Below are 17,755 nucleotides of genomic sequence, written 5' to 3' on the forward strand. Positions count from 1 at the left end.
TGAATATAGTATTTTAAATAAAAGGCTCGTTTTACTAGTTATTTATAATAACTAAAATAATTAGTAAAACCTTTTATATCATGACTAAAATTTCTTTTCGTTGAGTAATAAACTAATAATGTATCTTAATCATCATTTCAAAAATACTTAATAACTTTTATATATTGGGTAGTTTTGTTATATATGTTTTATATTTTTAATAATTACTTTTTTTATTTTTAGTTCCCTCCCCAAATCTCAAACATAACCCCCAAAATTCTATATCTCCCGCTCTTCTCAAAATTCACAATGGAAAACCCTTGTCTGCATCGCCCACCCCAATCGGTATTCTCTCTCCGCTCGATTCCTATCCACATCCCTTTTCCGGTGGTCGTCTCCTCCGATTACTCCCCAATCTTAGTGTTGAGAGTTCAAGGGTGTAGCCAGTTCTGTCGACAAAGAGACGATGGTGTTCTTCTATCGAAATCGGTCAACCACCGGTGATGGAAACCCGTGTAACTGCAATGAGGTGTCTCGAAGTGGTTCATGGCGGCGCTTAGGGTTCGGACGACTCTCTTTGTTCTCCGGTCAAGACACCCGGTGGAACTGAACCCTAACAGTGGTGTGTAGATTTAGGTGATTAGCTCTCTTTGTTGGCACTCGGCATGAATGTTGGTGAGGTTTTGTGTTTTTGTTGTTGATTTGTTGTTTTGGTGTGTAGATTTAAGGATGAATTGGTATTTTGTGTGGCTGATGATTTAATGGTGATTAGCTTTAGGATTGAAAGAATTTAGGGCTTGTATGTATTCATGATTTTAATTCTTTGAATTTATGTATTCATGATTTAATGCTTTGAATACAGAGGCAGACACAAAGTAATTGCTATATGTCATTTGCTAGTGAGATTTAGGGATAAAGTGGCATTTTGGGGGATGATGATTTCATGGTGTTTGTTTTTTGTTGCTTAGATTGCTTGTTTGAGATTAGGAAGGTTATGTTGGTACTATCTGCCAAACAGGTCCGTGTGGTGTTTTAGCTAGAAGAGGTCAAATAAAAAGGTTGTTGCAGTTTCAATGTGTTTACTTATGAATGGGCTGTTATGCCGTATGATCCTGCTGCCAAAAAACTCAGATAATTTTACTTATTTGTGAATTCTGTATATTCTGGTCTGGTTTATCTTAACATGAACTTCACCCTTTACATAGGCATAATCTCTTTCTTCATTTGGCTCTAGTTCTTTCTCGGAAGATACCAAATTCAGTTCGTGGCATCAATGTAAGTTCTTCCATTATAGAAGTTTGTAAAACTTATGATCTAAAATGTAAATGAAGTTCTTATCACTTCAATGATGGTTTTTCGGATTACAGGATGCATGTAGATACTTTCTGATAGAGAGCGGTATTGCACTCTTTGTAGCCTTTTTGATCAATGTCTCAATGATTTCTGTTTCTCGCACTGTCTGCTCAGCCAAAAAACTACCAAGTGAGGAGATGGATCGTTGCAGTGATCTGAACCTTAACTCAGCTTCCTTTCTTCTTAAAGTACGCGTCTTATATGTTAATGAGTATAATTTTTATGGTAGGAACTTTGAGAAAAACACTTATATCCATTCTTTTACTACATGTGCAGAATGTTTTGGGGAAGTCTAGCTCCACTCTTTATGGAATAGCGCTATTAGCTTCCGGCCAGAGTTCCACAATCACAGGTACTTATGCGGGTCAATTTATTATGCAGGTAGGTTAGATGAGAGTTCTCTTGTAGTAATATTCCTAAGACAACCACCCATTTCATTTGAAGGATCAAACTTAACAGTGTAATTGTTGGTATCACAGGGTTTCTTGGACTTAAAAATGAAGAAGTGGCTCAGGAATTTAATGACAAGGTGCATTGCCATCACACCAAGTCTAATTGTGTCAATAATTGGTGGGTCAGCTGGAGCTCGAAGACTTAATTGTCATAGCATTAGTTTGTACTTCAATCTTAGGCTATTTATACACATCTCAATGTATCTTGGAAACTAGTTTTCAATATGGATAATTCACAGATGATACTGTCATTCGAGCTTCCATTCGCACTCATTCCACTCCTCAAGTTCAGTAGCTCAGCTACCAAAATAGGGCCTCACAAAAAAAATATTTTTTATCTTTTTTAAATGTTCCTTCACAGATACATAGGAAGTTACAAAACAAATAACTATATTTTTTTATTAAATTTTATTTAGTGTCGTCAGAAATGCGTAGGAAATGAGTGTTAGAAATGCGTCAGAAAGGAGAGAGTCGGAAATCCGTCAAAAAGGAGAGAGTCGGAAATCCGTCAAAAAGGAGAGTGTCAGAAATGCGTCAGAAAATTATGACGGAATTGCGTAACAAAACTAAAAGTAATAATTATATTATTATTATTAATAATCCTAATAATGCATAGAAAATGCGTAGGAATTTTTGACACCAAATTTTGGTCGGAAATGCGAAGTAAATTGCGTAGGAAATGTGTAACAAAACAGTTTCCTACGTGAGGTTTTCCTACATATACATTTTGTCAAAAATTTGTCAGAAATCGCGATTTGTGACGCATTTCCTACGAAAAACGGTGTAGAAAATTTTGGATTTTCTAGTAGTATATAAGCAAATGGGTCAAATTGGAACCTCTACTATTTTCTATAACAGACCTAATAACAGACACACCTTGGATGAATATTGTATAATCAATAAAAGATTATATGGAATTTTTTCTTCAGATAGCAGCAAATTCAGTTCTAGGGCTCTTTGTGCAAGTGTATCATGATGGTCAAAATGAACCATGAATACTGTATAATCAACAAAATATTTACTGAATATTGCATGATTTCACAATTGGTACATGTATCTCAATGTTTAACATTTCTTTCTTTCTTTCATACAACATGTAAGCATAAGAAAAACAAATATATAAATCCCATATGCTCTAAAAAGAACTTTTAAACCAATTTATCTCTGTTCATTGTATAGCACCATCAACATACTTAACTCACAATTAGAAAGACACTAACATAACAATATAAGAGACTGTATCAAACACTCATGTTTTAAGCCTCAAATGTACATATATATTTCGGTTTAAGACGCTACTCATAATGAAATGAAATTAACATAGAATCAAAATCATATAGCTATGCTAGAAGAAGCAAACTCACTATCAAAGGGTCTTTATGGTGCTAAGTTGCGCGTCATTCACCTGTAATAATGAAGGAAACAGTTTAGGGAAACCCATGTTCCAAAAGAGATTAGAAATCTTCAAAAGTGAGCACTCAAGTTCCAAAAGAGATTAGAAATCTTCAAATCAAAATTCTAGTGAAACTACAAACTAAAATGGGGAGTTTGATCCTAACTTACGACGACTCCTACGGACGTATGATGGCTGACTCTGCTAACCTCGAAAAAGGTGAAAAATTTTCATGTAATCTCTTATGGCAATTCCCATTAAACTAAAATAAATGCATAAACTCTACAAACTACATAACTCTAAAACCATATCCACAAGTCAGCAGGTCAACTTATCCAAACTCAAACCCATATAACCAGTAACATAAAGGCAGCATAAACTAAAGTGCAGTAGTTTACCTTCACGGTATTAGTGTCATAATAGTCTGGGTATAAACTACTCCCTTTGATTCCTTTTTTGATGACCAAGATGCTCCCATACCAGCTCATAAAAGCGAAAATAGAAAACAAAATTCCGATGCTACCAAGAACCATTCCTTTTAACAAACCTTGTTTAATACCTAGAGCTAAAGTTGGTATTAACGCATCTGAAAACCGACTCACCATTTTTTTCTCTCCAACGTAGTAATGAACTGTTTTAATCAAAGAAAACGCCTGTTCTGCTATCCCACCGGAAACTGTATAAGCTTCTTGTATTTTCTCTTCTTTTTTCGCTAAAATATTTCCATATATTACCCCTGGAATAATCAGCAAAAACATAGCTGGAAGTGCAACAATTGCTAATCTCCAACAGAGGCCTCGATCAGCCTGTAAGATCTGTTAGAATTTAAGAACGATTTTATCAGAACTATATGACCATGTAAAAAAAGGCATAATAAATAATAAAACCTTTAACATGATTTGCCTCATGCCTTTAACATCTGGATTTGGGAACAACACACGATGGTCAAACCGACCAGGTCTAATTAGTGTCGTATCCATTGACTTCGGAAACTTGGTTGCAGCAATAACAATAATGCCTTCATTTTGTTTAAAACCCTCTAATGCCTAAAGCAACTGATTTAAACGCATCTTCATGTATTGTTGGTCCTTCGGGTTACGGCTTCCTCCAACTGATTTAAAGATCTCTAACCTTGCAAGTCCTAACACCAATAAACATTTCTTCAAACTCACTACCACTACAAGAGAAAATGGCACACCTGCTTCTCCTGCCTAACATTGTCTTCCCTGTCCCAGGTGGACCTACAAGCAAAACACTTTTTGGAAGCTTTCCGCCTGAGTTAGATTTAGCCTTTTGATTATGTATTCTTTTGAGGAATACTTTTAACAGTCCCATTACCTGCGGATAACTCTTCGAACCCAACAGTAGTTTCAACCACTGTTGTAACTCAACAGTGGTTAAACTCATTGTTTTAACCCAACAGTGGTTAAACTCACTATTTTAACCCAACAGTGGTTGAAACCACTGTTTTAACCCAACAGTGGTTTAACTCACTGTTTTAACCCAATAGTGGTTTAACTCACTGTTTTAACCCAACAGTGGTTTAACCCACTATTTTAACCCAACAGTGGTTTCAACCACTATTTTAACCCAACAGTAGTTTAACGCACTGTTTTAACCCAACAGTGGTTTAACGCACTGTTTTAACCCAACAGTGTTTTGAAACCACTTTTGGGGTAAAACAGTGGTTTCCTTTGAGATGCTACCCTATTAAACAAAAGAAAAATTATACCAATCCACTATTTTGGGTTAAAACAGTGTTGGTAGAAATCTTCAAGCACTTTGTCGTTCATAGTACTGAAATCCCACCTTTGATATCATCATCGGTCTGCAAAACAATCAAGATGAATAAAAAATTAAATAAAAAGCTATTAGTGACCAGAAATAACATAATCTACCTCATCACATATATATTCCCCGTATTTGCCACAGACAAAACATACGGGCTCTCCAGGGACTGGAAACCGCTGCTGACTTCTTTCCTTTACAAGATTGGCGGTGTCTATATTTCCTATATGAAGTTGGAACATAGGTATTTGAATCAGAAGTTTGCATATAGTTACACATATGCTACAACACCTTTCCGGCTTCACAGAAGATGGTGACTTAGATTTAGCTGGCGATTTCGACACAGAACGTTCCAAGGATTTGCTGCAAAAATAAACTCCAAAATTAATTGAATTACAGAATAAGCAAATAATAATATATTATTTTTCATAGCTCATACCTCCTGCTGCGTCGCAAGCTTCTGCTTCTACTCCGGCTCCGGCTTCGGCTTCTGCTTCTGCTTCTGCTTCGGGTATAAATGAAAACATGTGCTTTAAGCCCATTTACATGAAAACCGGATAATTACGTTGTATTTGTTCATAAGAACTCGAACGGGTATAAATAAAAAGTGGTTGAAAATTGTTAGTGCATAAAGTGTTTGTAGCCGTGTGTGTGTTAGAAGTTAAGTTAGACAGATTATTGGACTTGTAACCTAATCGAATGAGTCATTCGATTGGTAGAAGAACATGAAAATTCTTCAATATAATAAAATCGAGCTGCACCTTTCGTGAGCAGTTTGGTTAGACGAAAACCAGCATATCCATTGTCATCTTTGACTTGCATACAACAGTTGTACAACATCATTCGCATCGAATTGGGTTCGAACCAAACAATTCAGCTTCAAAATTGCTTGATTCTTACGAGCCCTATCGTTAGTTAAAAGCATCGAACATCCTCCTACGCGGAAAATACAGTTCAACAGCATCATAGACCTTTCTCTCCCACAGTACCTGAAAGAAAACGATATTGGTGAATAATATTTTCTTCGTCTTAAATAACGAAAAATTAAATAAAAGTATGATAAAATGTCAAATAACTAATAAAACAAATACTAATAACTATAATAGATAATAAACTCGGCTAACAATACCAGTTAACTATATGTTGCAGCCAAACAATAAAATGCAATGTCCTATTTAAGTACTCTATATGATATGTTGCAGCCAAACAATATACAAATACCTTAGTCGCTCTGTTGACATTGGACCCTCACATATGGCGGTGTGTAACCATCTTTATGATTTGCAATAGTTAATAAAGATGAAATTATTGACAGGGAAGAAGCACCAACAATATCCATAAACTCTATTAAAGACAAAAAAAAAACAATCAACTTTATCATAAATATCCTATTATCTGTACATAAGTTAATCAAAGAATCAACAAAAACAACTTACAGTGAGAGAACGTGGAGAGTTGAACTCCATGCTTCCACATAACATAATCTCCAATTCAGCTTCATCTACATAAACAAAAAAAATGATTACAAAGTAGCATGATTTCAAACCCTAAGTACTCTATATGATATGTTGCAGCCAATCAATAAAATGCAATGTCCTATTTAAATACTCTATATGATATGTTGCAGCCAAAGAATATACAAATACCTTAGTCGCTCTGTTGACATCGGACCCTCACATATGGCGGTGTGTAACCATCTTTATGATCTGCAATAGTTAACCCAGAGTGACCAAAAATAAATAAATAAGAAAGGGGGGCTGGGGAAATTAAAAGCACATATGGAATCAGATGGATGATCATATTAAGAGAGTGGCTGGCTGGCTTTCTTCTTGGATACACTTTCAGAACCCAAACAGCCAAAATCAATTAATAAATTGCCTAAGACCAACACAAGTAAGGCATTCATACCTGATTATCTTTGGAACGAAGACAAAGATGGTTACACACCGCCATATAACCTAATCACAAAATAATAACACACCGCCAAAATCGATGTAGTTCAGAGAAGGGAAAGGCAGTGGGCGGTGTTCAGATTTCAGAGAAAGGCAAAGAGGAATATAACCTAATCACAAAATAATAACACTGTAACTAGAAAAACCAATCGCAAAAAGAACAAAATGCTAGAAATCTAACCTTGATAAATGGAATAATACAAAGGATCGACCAATCGATTAAAACCCTATCGATTCGTACCTTAGTGGAAGGAGAATATGGTGGCGTCTGGCACACTTTACATGCTCGATCTCTCTTGAAGTTTGCCCTAATTGCTACTTCATGGATCTGCGGCGACAGAAATTAGGGTTTGTGGATTTTCTTGATCGATGAGGTTTAGAGAAGATTACATTGAATGAAGAAGAACCAAACAAAAATCTAGATCACCTAACCTTTGAATGGAGCAGAGTATTCTAAATAAAATAGATACGGTTTGAAGATTGGATTTGGAGGTGCTCTGGATTTGAAGATTGGATGTGGAGGTGCTCTGGATTTGAGAGAGGGATTGAATTTTGAAAGGGGAGCCAGAATAATGTAGGTTATATATGTATACGGTTTGAATTTTGAATCTGGAGCCAAGATTTTGAATATGGGCCGTGGTTTAGATGAATATCAGTGGTTTCCCCTTTTGTATGTGTGGGCTGACATTTGAAAAAGTGAATGTGGGCCACTTTTTTTATGAAATCAGTGGTTTGCCCTTTTGTAAAGGGAAATAAGAAGGGGATGGTACTGTTAGGCGGGAAAAGGCAAAAGTGATGCCCTAATCTAATGACACGTGGCCCAAATAACTTTCATTTATTATATATAATAGGCATATATATTTATCAGAGGGGAATTCGGGTCTGGTAGAAGCTAAAACAGCTTTGTGAAGATTTTAATTGCCGTCTTTTAGGAAAAACATATTATGAAGCACATGACTTTGTTTCTCAAAGAGAGTTTTCGTTGATACTTTTAGTTTGAATGTTAACGACTGTAGTACGAAAATAGCAATGAACACTTTAAGTTTGAATGTTTAAATTTGGATATTTTAATTTGGGTTATTTGATGTCTGATTATGATTTGAAATTTCATAAATGATACAGTAAAAAGGTAGCAAAAAGGTGACAAAAAAGTAGTAAAGCGGTAGCAAAACAGTTTGTTACCGTGTTTTTTGTGACAAAACAGTAACAAAATGCAATCGCAAAAAACATATTTTCTGGTAGTGTTTCCTCCATGTTAAAGTTTGTTCATCTTCTACATGGTAATGGTAATAATCCCAAAAAAATCTATGACACTCCATTTTGTTGGTCCCCCATAGTCCCACAAAAACTTGCGATTTTTAAATTGTGTAGTCCCATTTTTAATTCAAACCTCATTTGAATATCTGGCCAACATTCTAGACTTTCCCTAAATGTTCTACACCACAAAAGCATCTATCTAAATTTAGCCTTATCGGCACCGTGAATTTTAATCATAGGAAACGTGTGTTTCACCTTTTAGTGTGTTTATATATTATTTTATTATTATCAATATTATTAGAAACCAGTGTAAATGTAGTATAAAGCAAGTACAGTTCTAGGTGTGATTAGCAATTTGCATCATTTGCATCAAATGTTTTTTTTGCCATACCATGAAATTCATTTGTAGCCTCAAGTCAGTGCCAAAAATTTCCATCAACATGTTTCAAATTTCCGCAACAAACACTTTTCAATCTTCTATTGGTATTGGCATCATCATATTCCTCTTGTTCTTCAAAGTCATTAAAAAAAAACGATTCAAAAAAACCACACCAACTGCCACCTGGTCCAACTCCTCTTCCCTTCTTTGGCTGCATCATCCAAATGCTTCAAAACCGGCCAACCTTCCGTTGGATCCACAAGCTCATGGACGATTACAAGTCCCCAATCATTTGCATTCGGCTAGGCCACTCAACCCATGTCATCGTAGTCTCTTCGCCATTCCTAGCGTGCGAGTTTCTAAAAACTCAAGATGAAATATTCGCTTCGAGGCCTAAAACTTTATCAGGTTATTTAATAAGTAATGGCTACCGATCAACCATCATGGCCCCCTTGGGAAACCAATGGCGAATGATGAGAAGAATGTTGAACCGAAACATCCTCTCGTTGTCAGTACACAAATGGCTCCAACCCAAACGAGATGCAGAAGCTAACCACTTACTTTCTTACATAACCAGTCAGATAAGTGAAGGCGGATTGATAAACATTCGATTAGCAAGCCAACAGTTTTGTGGAAACCTGATAAGGAATATGATTTTTGGAACAAGACTCTTTGGGGAAGGAAACTCGGGTGATGAAGAAACTGAACATGTCTCGGCTCTTTTCATCATCCTAAAGTATTTTAGTGCATTTTGCATCTCTGATTATTTTCCGTGGTTGAGAGGGAAGACTGATTTTGATGGCCATGAAAAAATTATAAGGACTGCCATTGAAATTGTCCGAAAGTACCATGATCCATTGATCGATGAACGAATTCAAATGTGGAACAATGGGGATCGCAAGCAAGAAGTGGATATACTTGATATTCTAATCAAACATGATCAACCAAAGCTTACACCACAGGATATTCAAGCCCAAATTCTTGTTAGAACTACTTCCAATATGTTATTTCAATTTTAATATATGAGTTTACTCATTTTGATAGAATGATTATCTTGATTTGTTTTAGGAACTAATGATTGCCACAATCGATAATCCATCTAATGCAGTAGAATGGGTGATGGGAGAGATGATGAGTGAACCTACTATACTGAAAAAAGCTGTTGAGGAGTTGGACAAGGTGGTTGGTTGCAACCGCCTTGTCGAAGAGTCAGACTTGCCCCAACTCAATTACATAAAAGCATGCATCAAGGAGTCCTTCAGGCTGCATCCTTTTGCACCCTTCAATGCTCCCCACTATTCAGTAAAGGACACTGTTGTCGCGGGTTACTTCATACCCAAGGGTAGTCACGTGTTGCTTAGTAGACTCGGGTTGGGGAGGAACCCTAATCTGTGGAAGGATCCGATGCGGTTTGACCCAGATCGACATCTAGGAGAGAACGGAAAACAAGTGGTTCTTACTGATAATGAACTGAGGATGCTTTCGTTTAGCACCGGGAAACGGGGTTGTCCAGGAGTGATTTTGGGTTCGACCATTACTACAACGTTGTTAGCTAGAATGATTCACGGGTTCTCATGGGAGCTGCCATGTGATGAGATGGGGATTAAGCTTGTTGAAAATTATGATGATCTTCACTTGGCTAAGCCACTTGTAGTCATTGCTAAGCCACGACTCCCTCGATATCTTTACCCTAATGCGATGTGTAGTGGTAGAGCCCTGTAGTAGGGAGTTACGTGACAAGTGTCAATTGTGTAAGAAAGGGGGTTATGGGGTTTTATATAATCTGAGTGTGTAGTGGGGTTATATATGTATGGGGCTTTATATATATGTATGTGAGTGGGGAAGCAGGGGCGATGCTTTAAAGGGGCCGGGAGGGGCGTCCGACCCCCCGAACTTTTCGGCCAGTAGTGTTATATATGTAGTTTTCGTATAGAAATATTTGGGTATATATTTTTTCGACCCCCCGGTTCTATAGAAATTTTTGGGTATATACGTTTTCGACCCCCCCGTAAAAAAATTTCAAGCTTCTCCACTGTGGGGAAGGAAGGGTCACGTCGTTCTATACATCGTGGGGAGGCAAGAAAATACCCCATAGCGCCGGCTGTAACGGTGTAGCCGGGCGCTATGGGGCGCCATGGAGGGTTCCGGCGGTATATACCGCCCCACTACGAAGGGGCTAAATTTTGAAGAAAATACCAAATTGATTGTAGCATAATGGTATCAAATTGTATGATAAGGTGTAGCTCTCTCAACTGGCAAGGGTTCAATTCCCACTGTGTACCAAACGGACTATTTAGGAATAGAATGGTTTCCTTTTTAGAAATAAATGTTTGAACAAAATAAATTTTGGTATAGAAGGTGATAATATGACATAATTAATAATTTGTGGTGTCTACTTTGTGATTATAATATCTAATATAAGATTACATGATACCATTTGAGTTATAACGGGCTGGATTTTTTTTACTTTCTTTTGGTTTTGAAATCACTTGTACGGCCTCCTACTCATTCTCAAAGCTTGTCTAAATCTGGTTCAGATGAATACACATCATTTTCTTACTTTCAAATAAAACATATGATTTAATTAGGTCTATAAAACTCCCAGTTTAATTTAAAACCCAATATATTAATACCATCAAAATTAATCTAATTATAGTCATCTGAACACCAAAAAGGGTCCAGCTTATTAATTCACCCAGAACTTCCATAATGGTTGTGCCGCTCTTGTTGAAGAACACAATGTTTTTCTTTTCTTTTTTTTTTTGAACCGCAAAAACTTATATATATATATATATATAGAAATCAACAAGACGCTGCGGGAAGAACACAGAAAAAGCGAAAGAAACACAAAACAGGGAAAAAACAATCAGCAGGAAACAAAAACTACAACATGCCTATCACATTGAAATTCAGCCAGTTATCCCAAGTCGGGGCTGGGATCTTCGACCGATGGGACACCTAGGTGAAGGTATCCTCCTTGATCAAGTCGACGGTGTGCTGAACACTGGTGGTCTTCCCTTCGAACAGTTTTTTGTTTCGCGTATCCCAATGTAAATAGCAAATTCTAGTGTCTTTATACATCAAAAGTACTTATGTTCTTTGTTATCTACATTCATAAATACTCTGATTATTAATTGCATCTGGTTACAAGATCTTCACAACAATCGTTTATTAATTGCATCTGGTTACATTTTTTTGAATGGTCAACGGAACTTTCATTCATAAAAACCAATACACAAACGGTTCAGCCAACAGCTGACCAAATTACAAAACAAAAAGGAACAAAACAGAACAAAAAAGAAATAAAAGGGAAGAAAACAAGTCTTTCTCTACAAGATAAAATTGAACTCCCACCATTAATTCTTGCTTTGTGATATAGCTATATTTTCATCGTAATTTCACACCTTGGAAGTTGGAATGACGTGTCCTTTATATCCCCGATAATCATCTGGGCCGATCTCAGTTTGCCTGTGAAAACTTTTTCGTTTCTATTTTTCCATAGAATCCACATCGACTGTATTGCTATTGCATGTAACATTTTTCTCCTATGTCGACTCCTTTGGCCTTCGAGTATCGATTGTAATAGTTCCCCTATGCTGCCATTTATGTTAACCGACTGAGTTTTAGTCCAGTCTTTCACAGCCTCCCATACTCTTGCCGCCAAGTTGCAACGCAGCAGAATATGTTCTGCAGATTCGTCACCAGCTCCACATATTTTGCAGGTAACTTCCTGCAGGTTTATGCCTCTGTCTCTCAATGCCACGGCTGACGGAATCTTGTTATCTATTGCTCGCCATACAAAAGTTGTACTCTTACCAGTCGCCCAACTGTTCCAGCAAAACGTACTCGGAGATGAGTTCAAATCCAGGTTTCAGCCTAATTTAAGTTTCACATTTTTGACACCAAATTCTTGATGTTCATGATTCCTCCAAACCCAAAGTCCCCAACAAGAGACATTTTTTGTTGTTGTAATTGTACCTTTAGAGAATCCATCTCTTGTTTCTCCACATCAGTGTTCGGAGCCCTGGTCCATGCCCAATCCCAAAATATACCCCCATTCATACTTTTGTAGAGTTCCTTAATCTTTGCTTTCTTCTTTGCTGCTAGTACATAGAGATTTGGATATTGTACCATCAACGGATCATTGCCAATCCACGTATCTACCCAAAATAAAGTTTTATCACCCAAACCCACTTTACTTTTGAAGCTATTCTTTATGTTGATGTTATTTTTCATGAAATCTTTAACAATCTCCCCAATGTTTCTTCATACACCCGTTAAGGATTTTTTTTAAACGGTATATATTCCACTTTCCTTTGGTTTTCATGTAAAGATCCTATTACCCTTGCCCAGAGACTGTCTGCTTCCATTTTTATCCTGCACCACCACTTAGCTAGGAGAGCTAAGTTCGTATCCTTTAAGTTTCCAATACCAAGACCCCCAAAATCTTTCGAAGCCACCACTTTTTTCCCATTTAACCCACCTAATCTTTTTAATCATATTACAACCTCCCCAAAGGAATTTTCTACGTATCCCTTCTAGTACCCTTAGGACCCCATTCGGACATTTATAGAGAGACAGATAGTAGTTAGGTAAACTACCCAAAACTGACTTCACAAGAATAACTCTACCGGCGAAAGATAGATTCTTAGCCTTCCAATTAGAAAGTCTTTTGTTAAACAAATCAATTATTTCCTTCCAGTTAACGATTCTGTTCATATTTGCTCCAACTTTTAACCCGAGATATACAAATGGGAATTTACCTTCCTTACAGTTGAAAAATGATGCCATATTCTTTACGTCCTCCTGACTGGTTCCTACCCCGTATAAGTGACTCTTTCTCGAATTTAACTTTAAGCCTGAGATTAAGTAGAAAATGCGGAGAATTCTTTTGAGATTTCTCACATTATCATTCTCCCACTCACCAATGAATATAGAGTCGTCTGCGTACAACATGCGGGTCAAATAAGGGCCATTCCTTGGTAATTTTATACCATGAAAAATATTATTTTCTTTTGCATTCTCCATCATGACATGTAACGCTTCCATAGCAATAATAAAGAGGAAAGGAGATAAGGGGTCGCCGTGTCTAAGCCCTCTTTTATACTGAAATTCCCCCGTTGGTGAGCCGTTTACCAATACTGATCCTCTACCTGCGAATAGTATACCCATAACCCAATTCCTCCACTTTGGAGGAAATCCCATATGTGCTAAGACGTAGATAAAAATTTCCAATTCAAAGTATCATAGGCTTTTTCTATATCTGCTTTGAAAACAAATAGATTCTTCCCCGACTTTTTTGCCCAACCCATCACTTCATTTATAACTAGAGGACCATCGATTATGTTCCTTTCTGACATAAAGGCCAATTGAACATTCGAGACAATGCTCTTAATGACACCTTTAATTATATTAGCTAATACTTTCGAAATTATCTTATTTACCACACCCACTAGAGATATTTGTCTAAAATCTGAGAAAGTGATAGGGTCTGCTACCTTTGGTATAAGGGCTATGAACGAAGCACTGCACGAATGATGGATAGAACCGTGTATAAAGAACTGATTACATGATCTTCACAATAATTTAAAGGGTCTAGCTTATTAATTGCATCTGATTACATGATCTTCACAATAATTTAAAGGGTCCAGCTTATTAATTGCATCTGGTTACACCCACACGCCAAAGTCCAACTTATTAATTGCATCTGGTTACAAGATCTTCACAATAATTTAAACTAGTGGGTTATGGACGTGGGTTGCGGCGACTCAATTGACTCGTAAAGGAACCAAGAAACCAAATAAATGAATACCGACAAAAGATAAAGGCGTGATATTTCCAATTAATTTTGACCACGTGCTTCACGCTGATCCAAAAACATAAGAATATATACAGACACTGATTATGATAATAAATGATAAAAATCAAATCCATAAAACGAATACCGACAGAGATTTGAATAATACTGGTACAAGTAGTGATGTTATTTGGTCATCATTTTATGATACCGGTATATGATATTATTGATGATACCATAAAGATAGTCTACGTTAAATATTAACACCATTTTCGATATATATATATATATATATATATATATATATATATATATATATATATATAGGGTAGGGTTCTAGAGTGAACGCTAGGTTGAGAGAGAATTGTGTGAACTAGTCTGGGCCATTGGATTACATCATCTAGAGATTTTAAAAAAATGGCAAGATTGTAATTATAATGTTGTAACTTCCCTTTAAAATAATTGACAGAAGGGTATTTGCGTCTTTTGTAAATTGCATTTATTAATAAATATAATCAAAATCCCTAAAATCTCGCTAGTTTCTGTATATACAAGATACACAATTGTTAGTGTATACACATGTGTACAGTCTCGCTAACTATCAGTTTATACAAGATACATCGCTGTTAGTTTATACACATGTGTACTGGCGTACAGTCTCGCTAACTATCAGTGTTTATACAAGATACACAGCTGTTAGTTTATACACATGTGTACAGACTTTTATACATCTGTGTATTATATTCAGAAATTGTTACATATGTGTATATTAACAACATATAGTATATTATGCATGGACACGAGTAGATTCTATAAAAATTATGAAATTAACGAAAACGAAACAAGTCACGTGTATGCAAAAATAAATAACTTCATCGCATATTCAAAAAAAAATTAATGCCCAAAAATAATTACAATTTCTATCTCAGAAAAAATTTTCAATATTTATTGAAAATTATAAATAGTTAAAAACCATATATTATAATATCTATATATATACGGATAATAAAATCAAAACAATATTCAAGCTAAAATTAAAACAAAACTATGGGTAAAAAATGAGTACTACGAAGATTTGGAAATTAAATAATTTGTAAGCAGAATATTTCTAAAAGAACATTTGAAAAAAAAAATAATAGTTTTGTCTTTATCATCTTCTTAAGTGATAAGAATACCTGCAATATTTATTAATCAACTGCAATATATGAGCTGAACATGTAGAATGATAATGTTGTATTCCATGATGGTCTACCAAAATTTAAAGTCATTCAATTTCTTATAATAAAAATAATTGAGAAGTAACTAAAAAAGAGAGAGAGAGAGAGAGAGAGAGAGAGAGAGAGAGAGAGAGAGAGAGAGAGAGAGAGAGAGAGAGAGAGAGAGAGAGAGAGAGAGAGAGAGAGAGTTAAGAGTTGAGAAAAATTAAGGGATTTCAATTAAACATGTTTGGCTAATGTCAATCTTACCCTTTTAATCTAAAAAATATCAAGGGTCAAAATTAGTTCACTTAGTTCACTCTTAAGAAATTGTTCACTCTTGAACCTAATTATATATATATATATATAGGGTTAGGTTAACGTACAAATGCCCTTATCGTACATTACGTACGCTACAATCTCAGCCGTCCGATCATCTTCCCACATTGAATTCGCATGTTGTTTTTTTGTAACAATTTCGCATGTTGGTTTTTTAACATGCGATTTCATCAAAATTACCACATGCGAAATTGTTACAAAAAAACAACATGCTATTTCATCAAAATTATCACATGCGAAATTGGTACAAAAAACAACATGCGAATTCATCAAAAATTATCACATGCGAAATTGTTATAAAAAAACAACATGCTATTTCATCAAAATTATCACATGCGAAATTGGTACAAAAAAACAACATGCGAATTCATCAAAAATTATCACATGCGAAATTGTTATAAAAAAAACAACATGCGATTTTAAAATGCGGGAAGATGATCTGACGGCTGAGATTGTAGCGTACGTAATGTACGATAAGGACATTTGTACAGTACACTTTCCCAATATATATATATATATATATATATATATATATATATATATATATAGGGGAGGGTTATTATGAGAACGCTAAATATTGCGAGAACCGTGAGAACGAATGAAAAAATCAATCAAAACCAATTTTTTTTATACAAACCTCATTGTAATTAACACACAACATCAAAACAAGAATTTATAACATCAAATAATTCATTTCTCATTTCAAAATCATTCTTTTTAGATTTTTTACACATGTGTAAATATAGCAGATTTACACATGTGTAAATGGCAAACTTACACATGTGTAAATTTTCTTTATTTATGAATTCACGTAAATTTAAACGTGTAAATTGAATTTCTAACATTGTATTCGAATAATAATGATAAGTGTAGAAAAAAATTTTGAATTTGAATTGTTTTTGACCAAGTTCTCATGGTTTTTTCATTTGTTCTCACGGTTCTCACAAATATTAGCGTTCTCATTTAAACCCTCCCCTATATATATATATATATATATATATATATATAGGAGAAGGATCCGTTAGAAACCACCCTTTATTGCGAGAACCAATGTGAACACAACCAAAACTATCTAAAAATAGCTAAAAAACACACAAATTTTTTTTAATATTTTTTACCTCAAAATCGCTAATTTTCGTTACAAAAAAAAAATTAATTTTTTTTGCTACTAAAAATAACGATTTTGAGGTAAAAAATATTATTTTATTTTGTGCTTTTTAGATTTTCGGGGGGTTTAGTTTTTAGCATTTTAGCTTTGGTGGGGGTGGGGGGGGGGGTTAGGGTAAGGTTTTTTTTTTTTTTTTGTTGGGGAGGGTTTAGTTTTTAGCATTTAGCTTGAGGGGGGGGGGTGTTTAAGGGGGTTTTTATTATTTTTTTTTTGGAGGGGGGTGGTGGAGGGTTTAGGGTTTTTTTTAGGGGGGGGGGGGGTTGGGGGGTTAGGTTTTTTTGGTGTGTTCACATTGGTTCTCATGGTTCTCACAATAAAGGTGGTTCTCAAATGAACCTTACCCTATATATATATATATATATATATATATATATATATATATATATATATGAATAAATAAATAACTAATGTAGACATTTGTATCCACTTGTTTGTTTCCATGAGATAAGAATCCGTATCCCTTGCAACTTGCTATAAATAGCCAGAAGTTGTAACATTTCAATATGAGAAATACATGTACTCTCCTTTGATTTTGGAGTTGTTTTTTGAGTGATTATCATCATAATTCAGTTTGTTATTTGTTCTCAGTTTATTTCATGGTATCAGAGCCATGATTAATTGATTTGTGAGAGTTATTCGAAAAAATTATTGCTTAAGAAGTTGTATTCTTTGTTCAGAAAATTGTACTCCAAAACACCCATT

General features: G+C 35.4%; 3 protein-coding genes and 1 long non-coding RNA gene across 18 annotated transcripts; 2 read left to right on the plus strand and 2 right to left on the minus strand.

Annotated features, from left to right (window-relative positions):
- Positions 1-253: 253 nt before the first annotated feature.
- On the plus strand, positions 254-2,045 carry LOC110921548 (metal transporter Nramp1-like). The gene is made up of 5 exons (XM_022165885.2): positions 254-654; positions 1,214-1,254; positions 1,347-1,520; positions 1,609-1,713; positions 1,812-2,045. The coding sequence occupies exons 1-5, from the start codon at positions 645-647 to the stop codon at positions 1,998-2,000; spliced, it is 519 nt and encodes a 172-aa protein (XP_022021577.1). The 5' UTR covers positions 254-644; the 3' UTR covers positions 2,001-2,045.
- Positions 2,046-2,982: 937 nt separating this feature from the next.
- On the minus strand, positions 2,983-7,550 carry LOC110926250. Of its 15 annotated transcripts, none has more exons than XR_004885855.1 (11): positions 7,159-7,549; positions 6,874-7,027; positions 6,612-6,671; positions 6,402-6,466; positions 6,187-6,309; positions 5,727-5,954; positions 5,405-5,467; positions 5,076-5,328; positions 4,065-5,005; positions 3,576-3,983; positions 2,983-3,189 (listed from the first exon to the last, which is right to left on the minus strand). It is a non-coding gene; the product is annotated as an uncharacterized LOC110926250 (long non-coding RNA). The 15 variants fall into 15 exon arrangements; XR_004885852.1 differs by having other exon boundaries at positions 3,576-3,992; positions 7,159-7,547; XR_004885859.1 differs by having other exon boundaries at positions 2,989-3,992; positions 6,874-6,923; positions 7,159-7,245; positions 7,350-7,549.
- An 860-nt stretch (positions 7,551-8,410) lies between these two features.
- On the plus strand, positions 8,411-10,876 carry LOC110924458 (valine N-monooxygenase 1). Its single transcript, XM_022168461.2, has 2 exons — positions 8,411-9,536; positions 9,622-10,876. The coding sequence occupies exons 1-2, from the start codon at positions 8,778-8,780 to the stop codon at positions 10,273-10,275; spliced, it is 1,413 nt and encodes a 470-aa protein (XP_022024153.2). The 5' UTR covers positions 8,411-8,777; the 3' UTR covers positions 10,276-10,876.
- A 1,056-nt stretch (positions 10,877-11,932) lies between these two features.
- LOC110924459 lies at positions 11,933-13,758 on the minus strand. Its single transcript, XM_022168462.1, has 3 exons — positions 13,155-13,758; positions 12,446-12,713; positions 11,933-12,380 (listed from the first exon to the last, which is right to left on the minus strand). The coding sequence occupies exons 1-3, from the start codon at positions 13,756-13,758 to the stop codon at positions 11,933-11,935; spliced, it is 1,320 nt and encodes a 439-aa protein (XP_022024154.1).
- Between the last annotated feature and the right edge of the window lie 3,997 nt (positions 13,759-17,755).

This window comes from Helianthus annuus, chromosome 17, assembly GCF_002127325.2.
Source record: "Helianthus annuus cultivar XRQ/B chromosome 17, HanXRQr2.0-SUNRISE, whole genome shotgun sequence".
In the NCBI taxonomy this organism is placed as follows: domain Eukaryota; kingdom Viridiplantae; phylum Streptophyta; class Magnoliopsida; order Asterales; family Asteraceae; genus Helianthus; species Helianthus annuus.